Below are 20,361 nucleotides of genomic sequence, written 5' to 3' on the forward strand. Positions count from 1 at the left end.
TATTAGTTACAGTTTGATACAGATTGCCAATCACATAGCGGAGGGATGCAAACTCAACTTTCCCTCTTTCGCCACAAACAGGAGATCAGCTCTGGAAATCGCATGTACACAATCAGTCTGGGACTGATACAGAGACCCATGCACGGCTCTGACAGTGTTATCGTCTTCCAAAGGCTTATGAGCTATTCTTTTTCTCCATTAGTTCAAACAGAATTACAGCAACGCGCACAATCACAGGCTTACACACACAGATTCACTGAAAGATATGAAATTAACAATTAAATGACAGGGAGACAACAATTAAAGCTGTTACTACATCTTTCCCCCAGAAGTACTTAAAAGGCTTGTTGGATTTAAAACACAATACTAGTATCTAATATTGTGTTTTTAATCTAACAACCGTAGATTGACAAGCAAAACAGCAAAGAGCATATGGAGACCCACTTAACAAAGTGGAAAATCATAATAATCTCCCGATTTACAGGTTATCCAACCTGTGGAATTTGGTGATTACATTTTATAGGTGTCCTCCGCTTTGTCGCATGCGGTCCCCTTCAGGCAGAGTGTGAGACCCAGAAAAAAAGACAGCCAAGGGCCATCTTAACATAATCGTCTTTGCATTGGTAAGCACCCACTTGGGCCAAATTACCTTTCCACCGGTGTGTGCTTTGAACTGAACCAAACACGTTGTGTATGTTTGATAAATTGGCTGTACAGAAAAGCCTCCATGAGCTAAATCTGCTGCTTATTTGTGCCGTTTCTCACGTCAGCCTTGGCTTGTGTTTCTACAGCTTGAGAGTGGGAGAGCGTGTCCATATGGGGACATGTGTCAGTCAGTAGACACCCGCAGGCAAAAAAAAAAGTGGAGGAAATTAGTGCGGTAGAAAGAAAAACTTTTTTTTTTGCCTTGTGCTCCCCAAAAAATGCAAATAAAGCCACCAATCACAAGATAGCACACAGCCACATCCCGAGATGAGCGTTGAGCTAAGCAGCCATTTTAAATCCAGCCTTAATCCACGCTGTGCCTCACCCTCCCCGCTACCCCCAGAGCATCCACGTGCAAAACCCCTGCTCAGAATTGAGATGCGGCTAGCATTAGGAGAGATAGATGAGGGGGGAAATTAAAAGGACAGAAGGGAGGAGGAGGCTCACTTAGAGGAACAGAGAATTGACTCCAGAGGAGAGGCGAGCGCTGGGGAAGATTGGTTTAATTCATTTCATAATTAAAGTTCCTCTGGGGAGGTCTCTCTGCTAGGTAAGGACATCAAACACTAAATAAAAGTCAAAAAAGTCATTTCTATTCTTCATTCCCCTTCGGTGATGCCCATTGTGGCAGCTTCACAATGCTTTTCGCCTGCTGACGCATCACGCGCCACGAAACAAAAGTCCTCGACTTCCACCTAAATGAGACGTAGCTACGAGCGGCTTGTTAGCACGGCGGCCATTGGCCGACGCAGCAGAGGTTGTGGCGTGCGCACGGCTAACGGACTACATGGTCTTGAATTTATTTGTTAAGGAGGTCAATCCCTTTCTGAATATCACAAAAACTATTAGCACGCTCAAAATATTTCCAACATTAGGATTACTTCTTGCCTTGTTTAACCACAGGCCATTTATAAACCCTGCGTTGTTGCATAGCGACAGTTGCTAGTCGCACCGCTCATCTTCAGAAACAGTAACCTACTAATGGTGTTCTGAACTGTGTGATAGCTTAAACCTTTGCCTTGCAATATGCAAAGAGTAGCTTCTACCCCAATAATTTCTTGATACATCTATATTATTTATAACCCCTTGCAGGTATACGAGTTCCCACTTAAATGAGTCATGAGACTCTACAAGAGACAGAATGACAGGCCAGAGTTCTCTTCCTCCTGGCTGCTGCCTCTAGATTAACATGAACGTCTTTGAGATTGCAGAAAAGTAATGATGCAGGTCGCTTCGGGTGATTGTTGTTGATGCGCGTGCTGGCTTCAGAGTTTTTAAACTTACTTCAATAAGAAGTGAGATTAATAAATCAAATTACAGACCTAATATTTAGAGAATATTAGGTTTCCCACCCCAACCCACACACAAACAAAATAGCAACCGGTCCCCAGGCACCATTAGCCAACAAAACAACACAGTATGAAAATCAGGCTTGAATCACTGAGCCATTGGCCTCTCTGAGCTCAGCTCACCCCCTCCGCAGTCATTACTCTTCTACGTTGCAGTTGTTCTGCAAACCAAGCAAGGACAACAATGGCTAGATGTTTACACAGCAAGTGTCCTTATAATTTAGAATCCAGACAGGAGTCGATTGTTAAGAGTGTAATTCAGTAAAGCAGTGATGGTAGCACAGGATAAACAATCTAACAGGCCTGGGAAAGTCAGTGAATTAGAAGCAACGGAGTACTAAATCCCCTCAATTGCTTCTATCGACTCATTTCTCAGTGTCTTGCGGATGCTATTTCATGCTAACACACCTCTCAGCATTTTAATATACGACCGTCAGTCCGGCAGCTTTTAGAAATCAAGCAAACCTCTGCACATTCTCCAACTTTGTGCCATTATGCAACTATAAGAGCCGTGGCCCCCCTGCAGTTAACTCCTCACCTCTCGGGGAGAGGTGGGTATATACTCATTACAAAGTAAGTCATCATGATTATGAGTTTAAAAAATGTGCTGAGCTGCTAGCTAGCTCATTCCAGCTCATCAGCATAACCACATTAGAGAGGAAACCTGTGGGCTGGCAATCTCACACTTCCTCAATATTGAAATCCCAGCAGGCCAAGCATGTCCACATCCATTATGTTGGACCTGAGCCACCAACTAGGCCCTAATATGCCGCCACCAGGCACGCCAACGCCATGTGACACCTGAAATTAAATTAATTAGATTTACACAACAGACTTGTCGGTCCAATACATCAATCTGCCCATAACGGGGGGACTGCAGCAATTGGCAGTAGTCATTGTTGTTGCAGAGTATTTGGGCCGTGGCGTTATGCATCCTGAACTCTTGGCCTACGATCAACTCGCAATCAAAACCTTACGGATACAGTTTTAGCGCAGGGCACAGGAAACCCTAATGTATCTCCCTCCTTAATATATTTACCTCATCTAGAGAAAGAAAGCAGATTGGCAGAAACAGTGGGAAGTAAGACGATTTGGAGCTCAATTGGGCTAAATTGGTTGCTGCCAGCATGATACATCATGGAGAATTAAGATGCCTTTTCCCCCCATCACAGAACTTTCGGCAGCCATATTGGCACATCTGTCTTTGGCCCACCCCTGACGGAGACAAATGGACTAATTCTGGCACACAAAAGCTGATCCAAACTGCTAGCAATAACCAAGATGAGAAATGAGTCCGCTTGGGCCCAGGCAAAACTCATTTTTAGTAATTAGTGTTCCTACACCTCCTTATTTTCTCAGAAAATGAGGCCAGGTACAACTACAGGTTGATACAACGCATCACAAGACTGGAGGAATATAGATGATGTTGTGTTAAGCTTCCGTCATGACAGAGAGTGGTTGTGACTATAAATGAAGGCTTGTAAAACAGATTAATCTTTGTGTTCTCCCAAGTGGAGGAAAAATTAATCAAGTCCAGAAAGCGCTGTGGCTACGTGACGGAGAAGAGGATTGTTGCAGGATGAGCACAACAAAGTTCAGCAGTTTAGATGGATTCTACGGTAAATGAATAGAGCTTCTATTCCCCAAATGAAGGGAAAAGGGCAACACAAACATATACCGTCAGGGTTGGAAGTCAAGACTTGTATATTTTATTTATACACCTTAATATCACACATTTGCCTCTAGGGACTTGCAGCAAGCAGGCGGTGCCAATCCAGGGATTAAAAGTGATAAAGTTACTGCTTTCCTGAACACCCGACACGTTTCAAGTGGCAGTGATGTTTGCTACGCCGCCGCCGCCACCGGTGTGAAGGCTTACATAAAAAAATGTTTTTAAATAGTTAAAAGGTGTTTTGACACTTGAGTTACAATGTCAGTGTTTGCCTTCAAATCATACATTGCTCATATGGTTCATAATTCATAACGTGTTGTGGGTTATCTTTTGTGACGATTCATTTAAGGTATGTTTTTTTTAATCCCGATATAACTCAAACAAAATCGGACTCATATTTTAATGAATTATCTTCTCTTAAAAAAATACCTGGCGTTGTATTTGAAAGGATTGCTGTGACATATTCTTTCTTTGAATCACTGTATGACGTAATAGCCAGTTGTCTTTTCACTCCATTACCTGACTCATAAATTGTTGAAAAATTGTTAGAACATTAAGATAATTCCATGTATTATTTCATCAATTGGGCAAAGGATTAAAAATAATAATTTAGATTGAAGAATTGAAACAATTTACCGTTTACAGGGATACAGTGAGGATAAACCATGTCTATAAACAGTTTGCCCATTTAACAGTCAGCCAGCTGACGGAACTACCGACGGCCTGACTGCATCAGCGTGGCACAGCAGCCAGAGACACCGCTGTTCTGTGCCTTTATGTAAAGGAATCAACGTCACGTAGACGTGCATTTTGTCGGAAGAATGCGGGTGAAGCCTAAATAAACCTTTCAAGTCACATTTGCGCCTGTGAGACGGAGCAGAGCTGTTCCAGATATCTGTGTAGATCAAAATGAGAGCGCATCCGATGTGCGAGACGTGCGAGTTAAAAACATTCCCTATGCGATTGCGGCTTAGACCGCAGGTTTGCCAATTGTGGGTTGGGTTCATTCAAACACACAATGCAGCAGGGGGGGTGGGGGGTTTGCAGACACATCTGGCCGAGATCTGAATTCTACTGAGCGTCTCCTTCTAGGTTGTTAAGCATTTACTATTGATGTTGTAGGGAATAGCACATCAGAAACTCTCCGAGCTGCAGTCCATTGGGCGAGAAGCACAGACTGAGTAACAAATCACAAAAGGAAAACCTGACGCTGTGAAGCTTAACTACATTTTAGCGAGTGGACGTGGTGAGCGACCCAAGGCTTTACCAACCAAGACTGGGTGCACCACTTATCCATGCAAAGATATACAGAATTATTATGTGAACAGCTGGTGGCTGGGGTGCATAGTGATGGAGGGATGGAATATGTTCACCAAAAGGACCTATTTCTGTATATTTCTAAATGGGTAATGCTAAAAATATTGCCGAAACAACCGCCTCTGAATTTGTGTTACTTCGAGCCACTTTGGAGAATCAGAGGACACGTTGTCGTCATTGGACCGAATGACTATTGTAAATTAAATCACACTCTAATTTTCCGCTGTCATTAGAAGTATTTACAAAATTGCCCATCGTGATTGATTTTGCAAAAACGTAAATGTATAATATTTGATTGCTTCGAAACAATGAGGAGTGAAAGATCATAATTTAAAAATCAATCAAATGTCTTTAATGAGAGTTTAGTAAGATCTCTGGCACACTTGTTCAAATCACCTCCATCTTTTCATCCAGGAAAACCCTCAGTTACGGCTGGTGTTTTCATCGTCTTTTCCCTGCGGAGTATGTCCTTGTATCCCTGTAAAATATGCCCCTTACTCTATCCTCCATGCATACCCCCCCATCACAGCCTCATAGTCAGGGAGCTTTGCTTTAAAGTCAAGTGCTTCTCATACATGGATGTCTACTGGGAGCAATCCTCCTCTCGATTCATTAACTCCAGGAGGCAGAGCTCCTTCTGTCGGGCACCATGACAACATGGCATTGCTCTTTTCCCTCCAGTCTTTGTAAGGGGGTGTCGTGCCGCTAGAGACAAAGTGCACTGCCTTCACAAGGATCCAGCCAATTTTGGGTTGTACGAATTGTAGGTTTTTAACATGTAGAAACAAAGGAACCAATTTTGAGAGGCGTGGTGGCATTTTATTTTTGACACAAAAACTCAAATTGGAGAATAATGGATGAGTTTATCTCACTGGGAATACCTCATCAGTGCAATTTTAGTGACGTATTTCTACCAAAAGAGTCACAGACACTTTAGAGGCTTTAGAATTGAGGGTTATTTAAATGTCTAAACAAATGGCCCTGGCAAGCAAGAGCAGCGAGTTACCTAATCCGGTTTTCTATTCTCTAATGTACTAATTAAGTTGGATCAACACAGCAATTGATTGAAAATGACACTTCATTCACTTCATTATGTGAGATATGAGTGGAAAGATTGCTAATGATCTTAGGGAACCTCAGCGAGTTGGAATCAAACAGTCAGGCTGAGGGGGAAATATAATCCACACGTATCAGACAATCGCAGGCTCTTTCAGTGGCTACAACAGCTTGTCAGGATGGCTTCCATCCAAACATCCATGGCTGCTGCAGTAGGAGCTCTATCGCTGTGAAGCACAGAGCTCGGGGTAAAAAAAATACACAGATATAAAGAAAACACAAATCACTGGAGGGTGTATTGCCTGTTAGCTATATTATTTATTGGTGGAAGTAGACTAGTAGACTACCATGACATCTAAGGGATTTGAGCTGCAGTGGCATGTGCTCTTTACTGTATTTTTAATTCCCCAATTAAGCGCAGTTAGCATTTTTCTAACCAACATCAATAATTCCGCACCCTCCTCTCCCCCCCTGAGCACAGCAAGGACATAAATATTTTAGTGGCAATGAATGCTTCATATCAGTCTGGAATGACATGCAAGTTAACTCAGGACCTTTATGAAATTTCATAAGACAGTGAAAAAATGTGAGTTTAGATTCTCTTCAGGGCGTTAATCTATATTTTTCCATCTCTAATGCCGTTACTTATTGGCTTTGCTTTTTCTTTTTTCTTTTTTATTCTACACACGGTTAAAGGGGATCAAGCCTAATGCTTCTGCAAATGCACATTACGGTGCTCCAACTGTTGTGCAGTAATTAAACTAGAACAATAAATCAACAGGAGTGCACTCAAAAGCAAACTACAGCCTATATTGGGCCAAACCGTGAAACAACCGATAATGAAAGTCTAAGGAACTATTGGAGAAGATGTGAAAACCTGCAGAGATATAAAAAGGGGGAAATGATGCATAGCCTTGTTCCTGGGGGAGTCTTGTGGCGAGTATGATATCATTCCTCACTCTCTCCCTCTCCCTCTCTCGCTCTCACGCACATGCACACACACACGCCTTAAATAACTTTTAATCAAATTTTAGAGTGCAGGTTTTGAGGCTACTTATGATGGAGTTCATAACCAAAGCACACAGGAAGGCAACGAAACCATGGAATGACACTAGCTCCCGTGTGAGGCTTATTCCTCGTTGCATGGGGCTGATGGGTAAAATACCCGGGAAACCTTTCTCACCATAAAGATTTAAAATATCATTACATTGTAAAAAAAAAAGAAAATGTGATAACTAAACTTTTCAAACTCATTTCTATAGAACAAAACAACGGATTCAAGAAACTTTCTAAACTTTTACTCCACTGGATTTGCCGCTTGAAGACCTGTTCCACATTCTTCAAGCGGCTTTTCCCTGGACAAGTTTGTAAACTGTAAGATAAACAGCTATGGATGTGGGCGGTATGTGCGACAATGGCTTATATTCTACCGTATAGGATTTGTAGACTATGTGTGTGTGTGTGTGTGTGTGTGTGTCTACCTCATAGAGATGAAGACTGGCTTGCACCAGTACCTTCTAGCTTCAAACCAACCCCACTGTGTGCTTCTCTGCTACACTCACTAGCGAGGAGCCAATGCCCTTAATAACCATTTAGCTGCTGCGGCACGCTCGCCGCCCCCCCCAGTCACAGCCTTAGCCGCTAATTATCTTTCAAAAGCAATGGACATTTCTGTGTTCCCTCAATGCTTCCCCTTTTCTCAGTACAATCAGCCAGCTGCCTTTCCTGGTAGGAATTAGCTCTCTGCACAGGCCTGAAATAACGTCGGCCCGCACACCAGACCGATGTTTGTTCAGTTTTTGTCCAGCCCCCCTGGATTAAAATCTTATACATTCAGAGATCCCATCTTCTCCAAATGACCAGAACCTGCATGTTGAGGAGAAATCATACAAATGTACACAAAAGCAAAGCTGGATATTCCCAAAAAGGGGTTATGAAATGTAAGTATTATATCAGCCCGCCGTTCCGACTATTTACGTCATAATAAAAATACCTTTCTGTCAAATGAAAAGATCCTATAACAAAGTAAAGAAATTCCCAAATAAAATGTGGTGACGCTGTAATCTGCACATACACAATGACAAAAGGGTACAATGAAAATGGATGGAATATAATCCAGCTGTGGTTTCCCAAAGGGTTTTACAGCAGTAGCGGAACACCAACCCCTGTCATTATGCTCTTTTATAGAAAAAACAAACATAAACATAAACTCTTTGCTCTCTTTCAGTATTTGCATATTTTTTGTTTGCCTTGAACCAAGGGAAAAGCCAAAATATTCCATCAGAATAATCATTTTCAGAGCTGTAATTCACTGTGACAGCAGAGGGAACAAGCGCTGGGCTACGGGCTGTTTTTGGACCTAGAATCCCGTAAATATAATTGAACTCACAGCTCCTGCCTCGCTGAGCTCTTCCAGTGAGGTCGCCTCCATCAAAGCACATAACCTCTACTTCCCATCGGAGTTGTTCAATGGCCAACAGAGGGCTGTGTTTGTACTGTGTTAATGTGTATTACAGAATGTGAAGTAGCACCCCTACACAACATTGATGTCTGCTCCATGGAACTGCTGCCCGCCACAAAAGCACAGTTCCGGTTCCGCCTGCTCCGGTGAGAAAAGTCAGCAGTGTCCTCGAGTAACAATCGAAAATGGTCATTCGGTCAAGTTGTCGAATCGGGTTTTGGTTTTATTCTTTGCTCATTGACCTCCTTCTGTTTGCAGCTTCAGTATTCGTGTATCGGCAAACTATCATTGGCTATGTAAAGACGCGGTCTGGGACGTTTACCTGAGGAGAGAATGAAGCCACTCTCGCTCAGTGCGCGTTGTAACCGAAGCTTCTCGGGGCTTTTGTTTGCAGAGTCCTGACGCGGGTCCACTGCGTCTGCGGGACGAGCCCGCGGATCAGCCGTCCCTCCATGTGGAGGCAAAAGATACCATCTAAACAACATTTAAGCTAAATCTATTTATCTAAATAGTGAAAAAAGAAAAACATGTACGCAACTATTAGTTAGTTGGGTGTTTCGGAACACACAGTTGTGTGTGTGTGTGTGTGTGTGTGTGTGTGTGTGTGTGTGTGTGTGTGTGTGTGTGTGTGTGTGTGTGTGTGCATGGGGCACTATTAATATTATGAATAGCCTGCCAATTATACCAATTAGGCTATATATCATGATTTATGGGAGAAACCAAGCAAAGCTAAGTACAATCAGGCATTCAGCTCCCCCATCCCAACGGAATGTACCACATTTTACCACCACTGCAATGCTTTGGCAATCAAATCAGGACCCTATAAAAAAAAACTTCTATTAAACAAAAAGGGATTTATAATGCAGACGAAGCATTTTTCTTATTGCTTTTCTTGTCCTCTATGGTATCGGCATATTAAATATATAAGTCAGTGGATACAAAAGTAGTTTACTACAAAACATTGCATCTTGGTAAAGTGTAAATTTAAAAAATGATAGTTGACGTGTCATCCTCGTGTAATAATGCCTTTTACAGTTGAAAACAAAACTACTCCATTGACAAAATATTATTATAGTATTATTCCAACCATCTCAGTGTGCTACCTTACATTGGGCTGCGCCCCACCTAATATAAAGCAGAGGGCAGAGAGATTGGAAGATGGATGGATGGAATTCCTTTGGCAATAACAGGATAAACTATACGCTTTAAAGGGGACCTAATACGACAAACAAATTGTGATACTACACGTTAATTTGGGTATCTGGCATGTCGCTGGTTTAGTTTCCTATATGAAGACAATGTCCCAGCTAGAATTGGGAATAAGCTGTGTGTTTCTGCAAATTATTCAGAAATGGCCTGTTGAACCCTAAATCCTGGATCTTGTTGGAGAGGCTGAACTTGTTGTTCAGGGTCGGACTGGTTCAAAGCCATGTGGTTGTAGGTGTAACCGACAGATAGACAGTGACGGCCGCCGAGGGGACGTGCAGAGACTTTTATTACCTTTGCATCTTTTCCCCCGTGTCGGAACAGGAAAATAGACTAATTCAGTGGGATGATTGGAATCATACAATAATTGCATTTCTATCAAAGATCAGTGGACGAATTTATTTATTTATTTTTAATCATTTGTGTTTTTACATTTCATGATGACACAGGGGAGGCGTGCCATGCAAGGCTGGAACCACGGAGGAGTGTGGCTGGTGGAGGAGACAGGGGGGAGGGGGGTTGGCTGCTCATTAGCATTACGTTTTGAGCAGAGCTGAAAAGGATGCCGTTAAAAATGATCCTTGTGGTATTTTGACCAAATTATATTTAAGACATTTCATTCAGACCACAAAGCACCATATAAACTTGTAGGTAAAAGGGCATAATATGGTTCCTTTAATATAAATGGTGGTCCGGAGAACACAAACCATGACATGAGATTACTGATAATCATTATTCCTTTATTAGTATTTTTACCAATAGACCCACAGAATTGGGAGCACTGGGCTGCCGGGGAGCAGTTGGGGGTTAAGTGTCACAAATCAATGTCGTTCACAATTGCGATTTAAGCAACTTGTTTGATTTGTTTGTATTTTCAAACATCAGTTGTTGAAGAGGAGTGGGTTCACAATTAATTGCAAGGTGTTTTATTGATTTAAAAGCATTTTAATCTACTCACTATGTATGCCAGCATACAATAATAAATGTAGCTATGATAAAGAAAAAATGAATCTGTTTTATTGTATGTCGTGTCAGGTGTTTCTCTCCCTGGTGAATTTGGTTTAATAGAGATGCTAATGGAACTGAAAAAAAAACGGTTCAGGTACACAACTATACAAATCCCAATTGAGTACTTCTGGCTCCCGCCGTAAGAAGGAACCCAGAAAAGTAGAATAGAAGAAAAGAAGGAAGCCGTGTCTTAAAAATAGAAGAACTATGTGCGAGACACAGCCGAGGTGAACAAGTCAAAGAATGCATTTTCCCTCCAACTGAGGTCTCTGGTCACCACACAAATGGGAGCTCACCTGAATAGGACCAATAGGGGTCACCGGCTGCCCTCCTCTCCCTCATTACGCCCGAGGTCCCGTGGTGCCTCTCTTCCGCATGGTGAGGTTGGCCACCTGATGCAACTGTGGGAGGCAGACACAGATGTGAGAATCTCCGCAGGCACAGAAAAGTTTCGACTAAGTCTGGAGAAATACTCTGACGGCTTACTTGACAGATTTAAAGTGTACGTGATGTGACAGAAAAGGAAACATTAAGATTAATTGAACATATAAACATGATGTTATGGAACAAAATTCAATAATATTAACGTGGAAAGTAAATACACTTACATAGAACAGATTAGGAAAGAATTATATATATTATATGCTCAAACTTGTAGATTACAGTTAAAGAACATCTAAACATCACTTTGACAAAACTTTCAGTCAAAGAGCCTCCAAAATTGCAGCTGTTGAGCTCCTCCCAGGAGAGTCTGCAGTCCCAAGTGGCTGCAGTGACTGAAGAATACTTCAAGAAAAACTTTTGACTAGAGATCCATCTCGGCCTGGATATTATACCAAAGGTATGTTTCCTGAACATCCTAGTCTCACAAGCTGAACCAGTGTACACCCGAAGAAGGAGTGGTGACAATGTGCAGGAAGAAATCATCTGCTTTCAACCCAGATGACATAAGTTGACACATAATGGGCTGTAATGTTCCAAACCAACTGGGATCTACAGAAAGCAACCATTTAGAACTCGAGTCACACTTAGTTCATTTAACAAAAGAAGAGCATTTGTATGCCATTCAAGCTATACTAATGTAGATGTTCCAGAAGAAAATCAATTGGTTGTTCCATGAAATCCTCTTTTTGTACATTTTGGCATTTTTTTTTAAAATCAAAATACTCTGATTACTTGATGTATACATGTGATAATCCGTAGAATAAATAATGGAATAGCATTCACATAATGTCACAATGGCTTGCCTGCTAAGTTCTTATTCCGCAAAATGCAGACAATGTAAGTTATCAGGAGTGTCGACAAAACCCTGTGTCTTCAGGGCACAAATGTCCACACGAAATCAAACATCGTCAACAGAATTACAGCGAACGCTACAGGCACGACGTGTCCTGGAGCACACACACACTCGCTAGTCCCAGACTTGCAATAATCAAACGCATCGGGGGAAAGTGTGCTCCACAATGGGTGCAGCCTGTGCCAGTAGGGGAGGACGCATTTCTAAAGCAGAACTCATTGTCAATCATGTGCTCAACGCAAAAACAACAGCGTTTTTGTGTTGCTCGGAGCGGTCAAAGCCCACTGTCACATGGGAAAACCCACCGACGTGTATTGGCTAATATTGGTGGCATTTTGCTAGAAGTATGCAAACAATTGGGTCGGCAGATTGTTTCTGTGTAACAGGGAACGGACGGAAAAACAAAAGGAGACATGACTAGTATCAAAATGAGGCAGAAATCATTCCCACCAGCTGCAATGCAGTTTTTCAATCCATTTAGATAAACTGTGTTGTATATAAAAAAAAAATGGGTTCACACATTTGCCTGAGCCAAAAAAAAAACAATAAAACTAACAAAACAGTTAATTCCTGTACGTCACGAATTGAAAGACCGACCAGAAGTATTTGTGCACCATGATACAAATAATATACTCACAGCGATATCTACCAACACACATCCAGACTGTGCATCCTTTAAGGGTTCTCTCCATAACAGTTTAAACCCTCCGTTTACACAACACATGTGACCTTCTCCTACTGCATTAAGAACACGCTATGCACTGTAACCATGGAAACTAATAATATATATACATCACACTTGTCAGCAGTCTGGTGGGGTTAAAAGTAACTTTACAAACAGCAGAACTCCCTGGACTCGTGGAGCTCAACCTCCTGAAGGCAGTCGGTTGAGGTTCATGAGCATCTGCACACATCAAATACACACACACACGCACACACACACACCTTCAGCCACTTCAGATGAGCTCGGCTCTTACTAATAGTTGCATCATTAATTAAATGCAACACTAAATCAGGCCTTTCACTGTACTTGCGAGCCAATGCGTTACGCTCTCCAGAACTGGTCCCCACTGCGCAGTCAGCAACTCGCACTGCGTTTTCCAAATTCATTGTTTTGCGGGAGGCCAAAGAGGCAAAATGGGTGAAGTCAAAAAATGGCTGCTTCCTTATCATCCGACGGCATCAATTCAGCGCAGCGAACACCGGGGTGAGCGCAGAGTGTGAAACAGAGACGCGGGGTGTCTCTGTGGCAGACACTTGCGGACATATTTGAAGGCAGGTTGTGAAACAGGAGGCCTGCGCCGTCTTTGATCAGAGCGCATAGGAGACAGCGCCGTGTCAACAGTTTACTCTCATCCATGTCAGCTGTCCCCCGTGGGCAGAGGATTAAAGCCACAGCATCTCCGATAGAGCCGAGCCCAGAGAGGCAGCGCAGGCGGCGCTGGGCCTGAAGGAGCCGGAGGAGGGCTGCACGGCATCAAACAACACGCGCAGAGCTTAGATCCATTAAACACCAGTGAATGGCAATTATGTCGGGGTGGCGATGGGATTCTCTATTCGGAGAACGTGGCCCAAAAAGGAGTTTTGAATGTTGGACCTTGTGAAACCGGGCCACAGGTACGTTCCATTGAAAGGCTTCAATAACACCTACAAAACAACAGCTTGCAGCGTTTCCCCTAATTATGAAACTTCAACAGGGGGGGGGGGGGGGTGTAGTAGTCGGGGAAACGGTTCGGCCGATCAGGGTGGGGGGTATTTCAGGGTGGGCGGGGCGGGCCCCCTGTTATGGGGGGAAACAACAGCTTGTACATAGCCTAGGCATACAAAATCATTTCCCTTTATTCATCGCCCTGAGGGCAGTTAAATCATCTGCACCACCATGAAGAAAAGCTATTTGTTCCATAATATCACACTCGACAACAAGCCAAGAACCCCTGAGAGCCCTTGAAAAACAGCAGCCTAACAACAACCACAGGAACGTTTAACTTCCATTAGTCATTGGGGGGCCGGAGTTAAAATATCAATCTTATCACAAACGCTAACATTAGTTATGTGAAGGACAGCGAAGAGGATTGTTTGGGGAGGGGGGAAATCTATCAAATGCATCCTGAATTTAGGATGTCGTTTACACATCAAGTGCTGCTGTTAAGGGGTTTTAAACACTTTCGTCAAGCCTCGTGCAGCTAAACGCTCCCAATATTTATGGATGAGTGAATATTGCTGTCTCCGCTGTGATTTGGGGAGATTTGCATGTTTGCTTAACACGGTGAACTCCAAATTCGTTACAGAAGTATATTTTATGCTGCTTGTGTAGAACAAGACAAACTTCAGCCAGTTACAGTTAAATAGTGTCAGAGTCAGATGTGACAAACATTCGGTTCCAGACTCATGTGACAATGAGAACTACCTGCACGGTAAAAGCGTGTGATATGGTAGCTAATGGTTTATGAAAGCTTAAAATAGAAGCAGATATTAGGTCGAAAAAATAAAAACCAGGCCTTTTTGTTTCAGGATATGTGGTTGCCCTTTCCTTTGGACGTCCCAATAATTGCTCATCGGATCTATTTTACACTTGGCTGTGTTTTTCCAGTCAGGTGTTATTTAAATAGAAATAAACATTTTTGGGGGAAACTAAACTGTGATTTTTCTCACGTGAAAATATTACGCATTTCTTCTGACAAAAGCTCTTCAATCTGATCCGCTCTCTCGTAAACACACCTCGTTTTAATAATGGCGGTATTGTGCTGCGAAAGCAGAAATGTGAGGCTGCGTAAAGGATGCAGTTAGCAGACCAATCGCAGCCTTGCGGGCTGCAGGAGGCTTGCGTCGCTTTTGACGCAAGCCTAGAAAAAAATGGGTCGACGCACGCAAGGAGGTGTGAAAAGGCACGCAAGGGGCTCTTGCGTCTGCGTGTCCTTGAGTCTCTCGGAAAAAAGCAGAAGCATAAACTAGGCTTTACAATGACTGCTTATCGTATCACAATACACCCAGATGAAGCCTGCCATTGGTGTTAGTCCTGTTTAACAGACGGCGTCACTGTAGTTCGTCATTGTGAGAAGGTGAAACTCTGTGTGTGACACCACTATGTATCGGCAAGGAAGGCGGCGAGCAGAGACACACGGGCCCGGCGCTCCTGTTCGGAGCAGGCGTGTTTTGATCGGCCCAGTAAGAACAAATGAACACTAATTAGGCCCGCGTGAGTCACAAATGAACCCATTAGCTTTCCCCATCCACAGTGCAACGGCTAAAGCTGTCAAACAGCCCCATAAAAACGCCAAAACCAATAAGGCATTAGTCCGTCCCTCAATACTTTACAGCAGTTAATAGTGTATTTGATGGGGACCATTTTCAGCTGCACGCGTGTGAGCGAGTATTTACTGAAGTAGGATTTACCGAAGCAGAATGGTGTATTTCGGATTGACTAAAAATAAACTACAGCCCCGGGGTTAATTGTAATGAAGGAACATGCCTCGCAGGAACAATAGATTCTGACGTCTTCCTAGCGGGAGCGATCGGTGTCGAATTTGGTGTTGTGATGTTGAATAGAATATGAACAGAAATAACATTCAAGGGCAGTAGTCAGTCAGTCAGGGATGTAGTTCAATGTTGGAGTATATCACCTTTCAATGGAATAAAATTGTGATGGAATAAAAAGAGTATATTGTGACGCAAAACGACATTAAATAAATGGATAATAACATATATATATATATATATATATATATATATATATATATAATCACTTAATAAAATGAAAATGAATTGTTATTCATCTTTTAAATCGCAGTACATAGAACATAGATTCTATCTAGTCAACTACATACTTTATTGTGTCCCCATCACTGAGAAAGCTTCAGTTTAATTAAGCTTAATGATGAACATTTCACTGTCTCACCAGGTGAGAAACACAACCAACTCCCCTGTAGAGGCTGCACTTGATGTTTCACCAAAATGTCTTATTGCTGACATTTTCCTCCAGCATTCCCTGCTTCACATCCATAGAGCCACGCACACACTTCAAGGTACTGAGGGAGAAGAACGCATAACCCGGCACGTCAGCCACCTTCGTTTTCTCAACTTGTCCTTCAATTAGCAGGAGAGAGAACGTATATCATTAAATTGGCTTAATTAGACAAACTGCGAGTCTTAACAACTTTTACTTCAATCCGTCAGAATGAGAAGGAAACGGAAGTGAACCCACTTTTTCCCCCCCAGAGGCATCACGAGCGTAGACGAGGGCTGACTCCCAACGCACACACTGCCATGTGTATATGAAGGACAAACGTCCACACTGAGGGACACCGTCTGTCCCATGCCAGAACATCTGCTCGGCTTCCCGTTTTTCGTCAAGAACTCACACGCGTGTACAAACACACCTACATTTCAAATGTGCCCTCTCCTATTTCCAAATGGCAGGGGGGGGGGGGGGGGGGGGGGGGGGACATTAGAAAGGGGGTAAGTTGGGGGCGTGATCTTCAGAGTGCGTGTGTGTCTCGTTCCTCGGGAAGTGGGCGATGTGGCTCGATAGTCCCGGAAGTCTTTTGAGTCACACGCAGTCGCCGCGTACTGGAACTGCCAAGATCAGCCAAAGATACGGAACAAGAGCGAGCCGAGCCTTTGGGCGAAAACATCAAGCTCGGAAATAATGCTCAACACCTCAAATCCCAATGCAGATATTTAGGCCTACACGGCTAAAAGCAAAACCAGCCGTTTCAGCAAAGCGGACATCGGCGCCCTTGGGCCAAAAGGAACGCAGCCATGTTAAGTGAAATTAAGCCCATTAGTCGAAGAGTTCAAATTGATCCTACAGTGACTCAATGAAGAACGACACTTAAATGAAAATTTCTATTTTCCTCCATGACGTAGCTTTTTTTTTTTTTGCCTTTGCATAGACATTTGGTCGGTGTGTCAGTGTGCACGGCCTGCCTGTCTGGACTATTTGTTAATTGACAGGTCCTGCAACCGGCCAACCGCACATTCAGCAGAGCCGAGCGTGGACGTTTCTTTTGGTCCGTGCTCCAAACCCTTGAAATACAACCTCATGGTGAGATATCGAGACGAGCAGAAATGGTGAAGGGAAACGCACACCCGGCTTTTAAATAAGATAACTAAACGCACACAAGTATTGTGTGCATTACAGCCTTGGATTTCCTCCCTGTGAGAAAACATTTTTCTTTTAGATGACGGAACTTTAACGACAGAGTGAGCCGAATCGGAGGAAGGCCGACGCTTTCATTATGCTGAAAGAGCGTTCCAACTCTCCCTTGAGTGACTTTTTTCATTGTTGAGTATTCATATGATCTGATCTTTAATAATACAGATGTTAGAGAAAACAGACCTTTTACAAGAAAGAATAGGTAAGAAACACGGAGCGTGTGGGCAAGAAGTTCTTCTTTTGAAGAGAGAATATGTTGTTTATTCATAGAGAGAATAAATGACAGGATGTTTTTCATTTTTCTTTAAAAAGGAAGGCCGAATAAAACTGGAGACCTTGATCTAGGTCCGTGCAATAAGTACAATTTATTCGCTAATGTTCACATTGTATTATGAACAATGTCAGTGTCGGGGTGTTAATCTCATTGGTCGACTCGCGCAAATACAAAGGCCTTCTGCTACGTGTGAGTTGAAACGTGGTTAACACTCTGCCTTTGTTGCGGGCGACCGTGGCGCATTGGAGTAGAGCGTGTGCACCTGGGAACCACAGGGTTGGCGGTTCGAACCCCGGCTGCTTCATGTCCCCACGTCAAAGTGTCCCCGAGCAAGACGCCCGAGCCCTAACTGCTCTCCGGGCGCCTTGACGGCTGCCCGCTGTGGGGGAAGGGTTGAATGCAGAGGACAATTTGGCAACAAAAATGGCTTCTTCTGCTTCTTTTTACAGACGCAAACGCGGGCGAAAGCGAAACGACAGCTTGCTCCATTAATGAACTCAAAGAAAGTTGAGAGCTGGGGAAAAAAAAATTAAAAAAAATCAATTTCGCGATCAATTTCAGGAGCTTTTTCCACCATTCAAAACGCTTTAGCGCTGCAGGTCGTCATTCACCCATTCACACTCGTCCATACGCCGATGCCCGGGGCTCACGTGCAAAGTGCCACCTGCCCGACACTGCGCTCTAATGTTCGTACCATGGAGCAACAACATTGTGCAACAACATCGACATGGACACAGCCCGATTGATGCATCTAACCAAAGCCTTCTTAGACTATTCAGGTGGATCAAACAGGCTCCAGCGCTGACACTTATGACGAGTCTGACTGTAAAATCAATTGATTCCCCTTGAACTTGATTTATATATGAGATTTATTCATATGTATTTTATGTTGAATAACAAGTGCATACAATAAATAAACTTGACGGGCTTTTACGAGGAAATGCATCATTGTCATGACAACAGAGGAAGCAGTGAAGTCAATGTTGAAGTTGAATCAGTTCCTTTAACATTCATGCATACGTCGAGTCCTTTAGCCTTTTTGACTGCTGTATATTACGCTCCTGATTAAGAATGTTTGTTTCTTTAATTGTGCTTTCCATAAACGGATCTCTGACGCAAACGCGTTTGAAAATGTGGAACCTTTAACTTTCAAGGCGAGCCGTCTCCGTCTCCAGCTCTTGACCTACTTGTGTCAATATACATTTTTCAAGTTCATTAATGGAACAATGATGTTTTGGTGAGTGGAATCGCAATGCACCCCCTTTTTAAAAGGCGACAGTAAACATACTCACGCGTGGCAGAGTGCATTTGTAGAACCAGCGAGCTCAGGCGACAGCCCTAAACTGACATTGCCCATCATGCAACGGGAGAAACAATGGCAAATGAACTATACTTCATGCACGTACATGGATGAAAGTCTCCAGTGTATTCAACCTTTTCCTTGAAATAAAAAAAAAGAAAGAAATATATCGCATCCTGGTGTTTATTCCATCTACTCAAAAGACGGAACGATTGTTCTATTGTTTGACCAAAACTGACTGACTCTTTTATCAATTAAAAACTGCATGACTTCCTGTGGAGAAGTGTATGTTTAACGTAGGACCTCCACAATGGATGGCTACACCTCAAAAAGGGTCAAATGATATTGTAAATCTGAATTGTGCTTGTAGAGTAAGTGCATTAAACAGCTGCAGGCTGATTGAGTGCATCAGGGGCTCTGATGAAAAGCATTAACAAGATTAAACAAATTCAGGGCTCCTGACCTCTTTACCAGACCTGCAACCGCTCCTTCCCTTCCCAGACTACGATAAACAATAGTCAGACGTTTTCGCCACGCACAGTGCTGCTCTGACAACGTCAAGAAAATTTATTGCGCAAAGTGAGGTTTTAAATTTCCAATATGTGGCAATTGGATCGCTCGAGTGCGAAGAGCTTATGAGGTCATTCCGGAGGACGCGGCGCGTGCAGCCCCCGCATGCACTTTCTCGCGATTGATTCTGCAATGAAATCAGCTGCCTCTGGTGGATACATTACACTCCTCGCGCATTACCCGTGTTCATGAATAGTGATGCTTGATAACGGGCGATTACAGGTGGAGCGCGACCACTGGCACCGCTGAGCCGGCGATCTGATATCCGCCCGTGATAATTAAGAGTTGCTGTTGCTTCCGGGGTTCAAATACTACAATAGCAAAGCCGCACATTCAGGAATCTACCAGGAATCGTAATGGTGCGCTTTAGTTGGGGAAAAAAATGAATAAAAAAATCACTCGCCTGGTGCCGGTGGAAAAGGCTCACTGGCCAAATGACTCAGTGTTGGCCATACGTAATACCACCGCATGACTACGTGCATCTATTCCAAGCGGGCTGTCTTGTGTGTGCCCGGGGCCATACAAGCGGTCAAACGCACCGCCTTCCCCTCAGAATGCTTTTTGATGTTGAACTGTAATCAATACGTAAAGGTTGGATTTAGAAACGATAAATAAAACGAGGAGAACGGCTGCACTTGCTTCCTCTTTAGCAGCCTCACTGGTGTTTACTCCATGCAGATGTTTATTTCCCAACCAGCAGGGAGCAAAAGAGAGATGCTGACACTGGACTCAGTGAGGTCCAACATTCATGTTATTCTGCACAACACAACACAAAAATAATAGTACTATTTTTGCTGTTTGGGGCATAATGCAACGAATGGAAGACTGAAATGTTTTAATGTGGCTTTGCCTTTTCATGTTGTGGTCCCATTTTTTTAATGTTTTTTCAGGTTGAGTAAACGGTTATGTCACTTCCTGTGATCCCCTAGACATTAAATTAAGGTTGCAACAGGATGTCAGCAGTGCTTCCTCTGCATGCTGGTTCCATGCA

General features: G+C 43.2%; 1 protein-coding gene across 2 annotated transcripts in view; it reads right to left on the minus strand.

Annotated features, from left to right (window-relative positions):
• LOC120835070 (receptor-type tyrosine-protein phosphatase gamma) overlaps positions 1 to 20,361 on the minus strand; it is an 85,033-nt gene that overhangs the window by 54,228 nt on the left and 10,444 nt on the right. For both annotated transcript variants that reach the window (XM_040203600.2, XM_040203599.2), the window contains exon 2: positions 11,071 to 11,175. In XM_040203600.2, coding sequence (XP_040059534.2) covers positions 11,071 to 11,175 — 105 coding nt within the window. The remainder of the gene's footprint in view (positions 1 to 11,070; positions 11,176 to 20,361) is intronic.

This window comes from Gasterosteus aculeatus, chromosome 17 (assembly GCF_964276395.1).
Source record: "Gasterosteus aculeatus chromosome 17, fGasAcu3.hap1.1, whole genome shotgun sequence".
Classification (NCBI taxonomy): Eukaryota; Metazoa; Chordata; class Actinopteri; order Perciformes; family Gasterosteidae; genus Gasterosteus; species Gasterosteus aculeatus.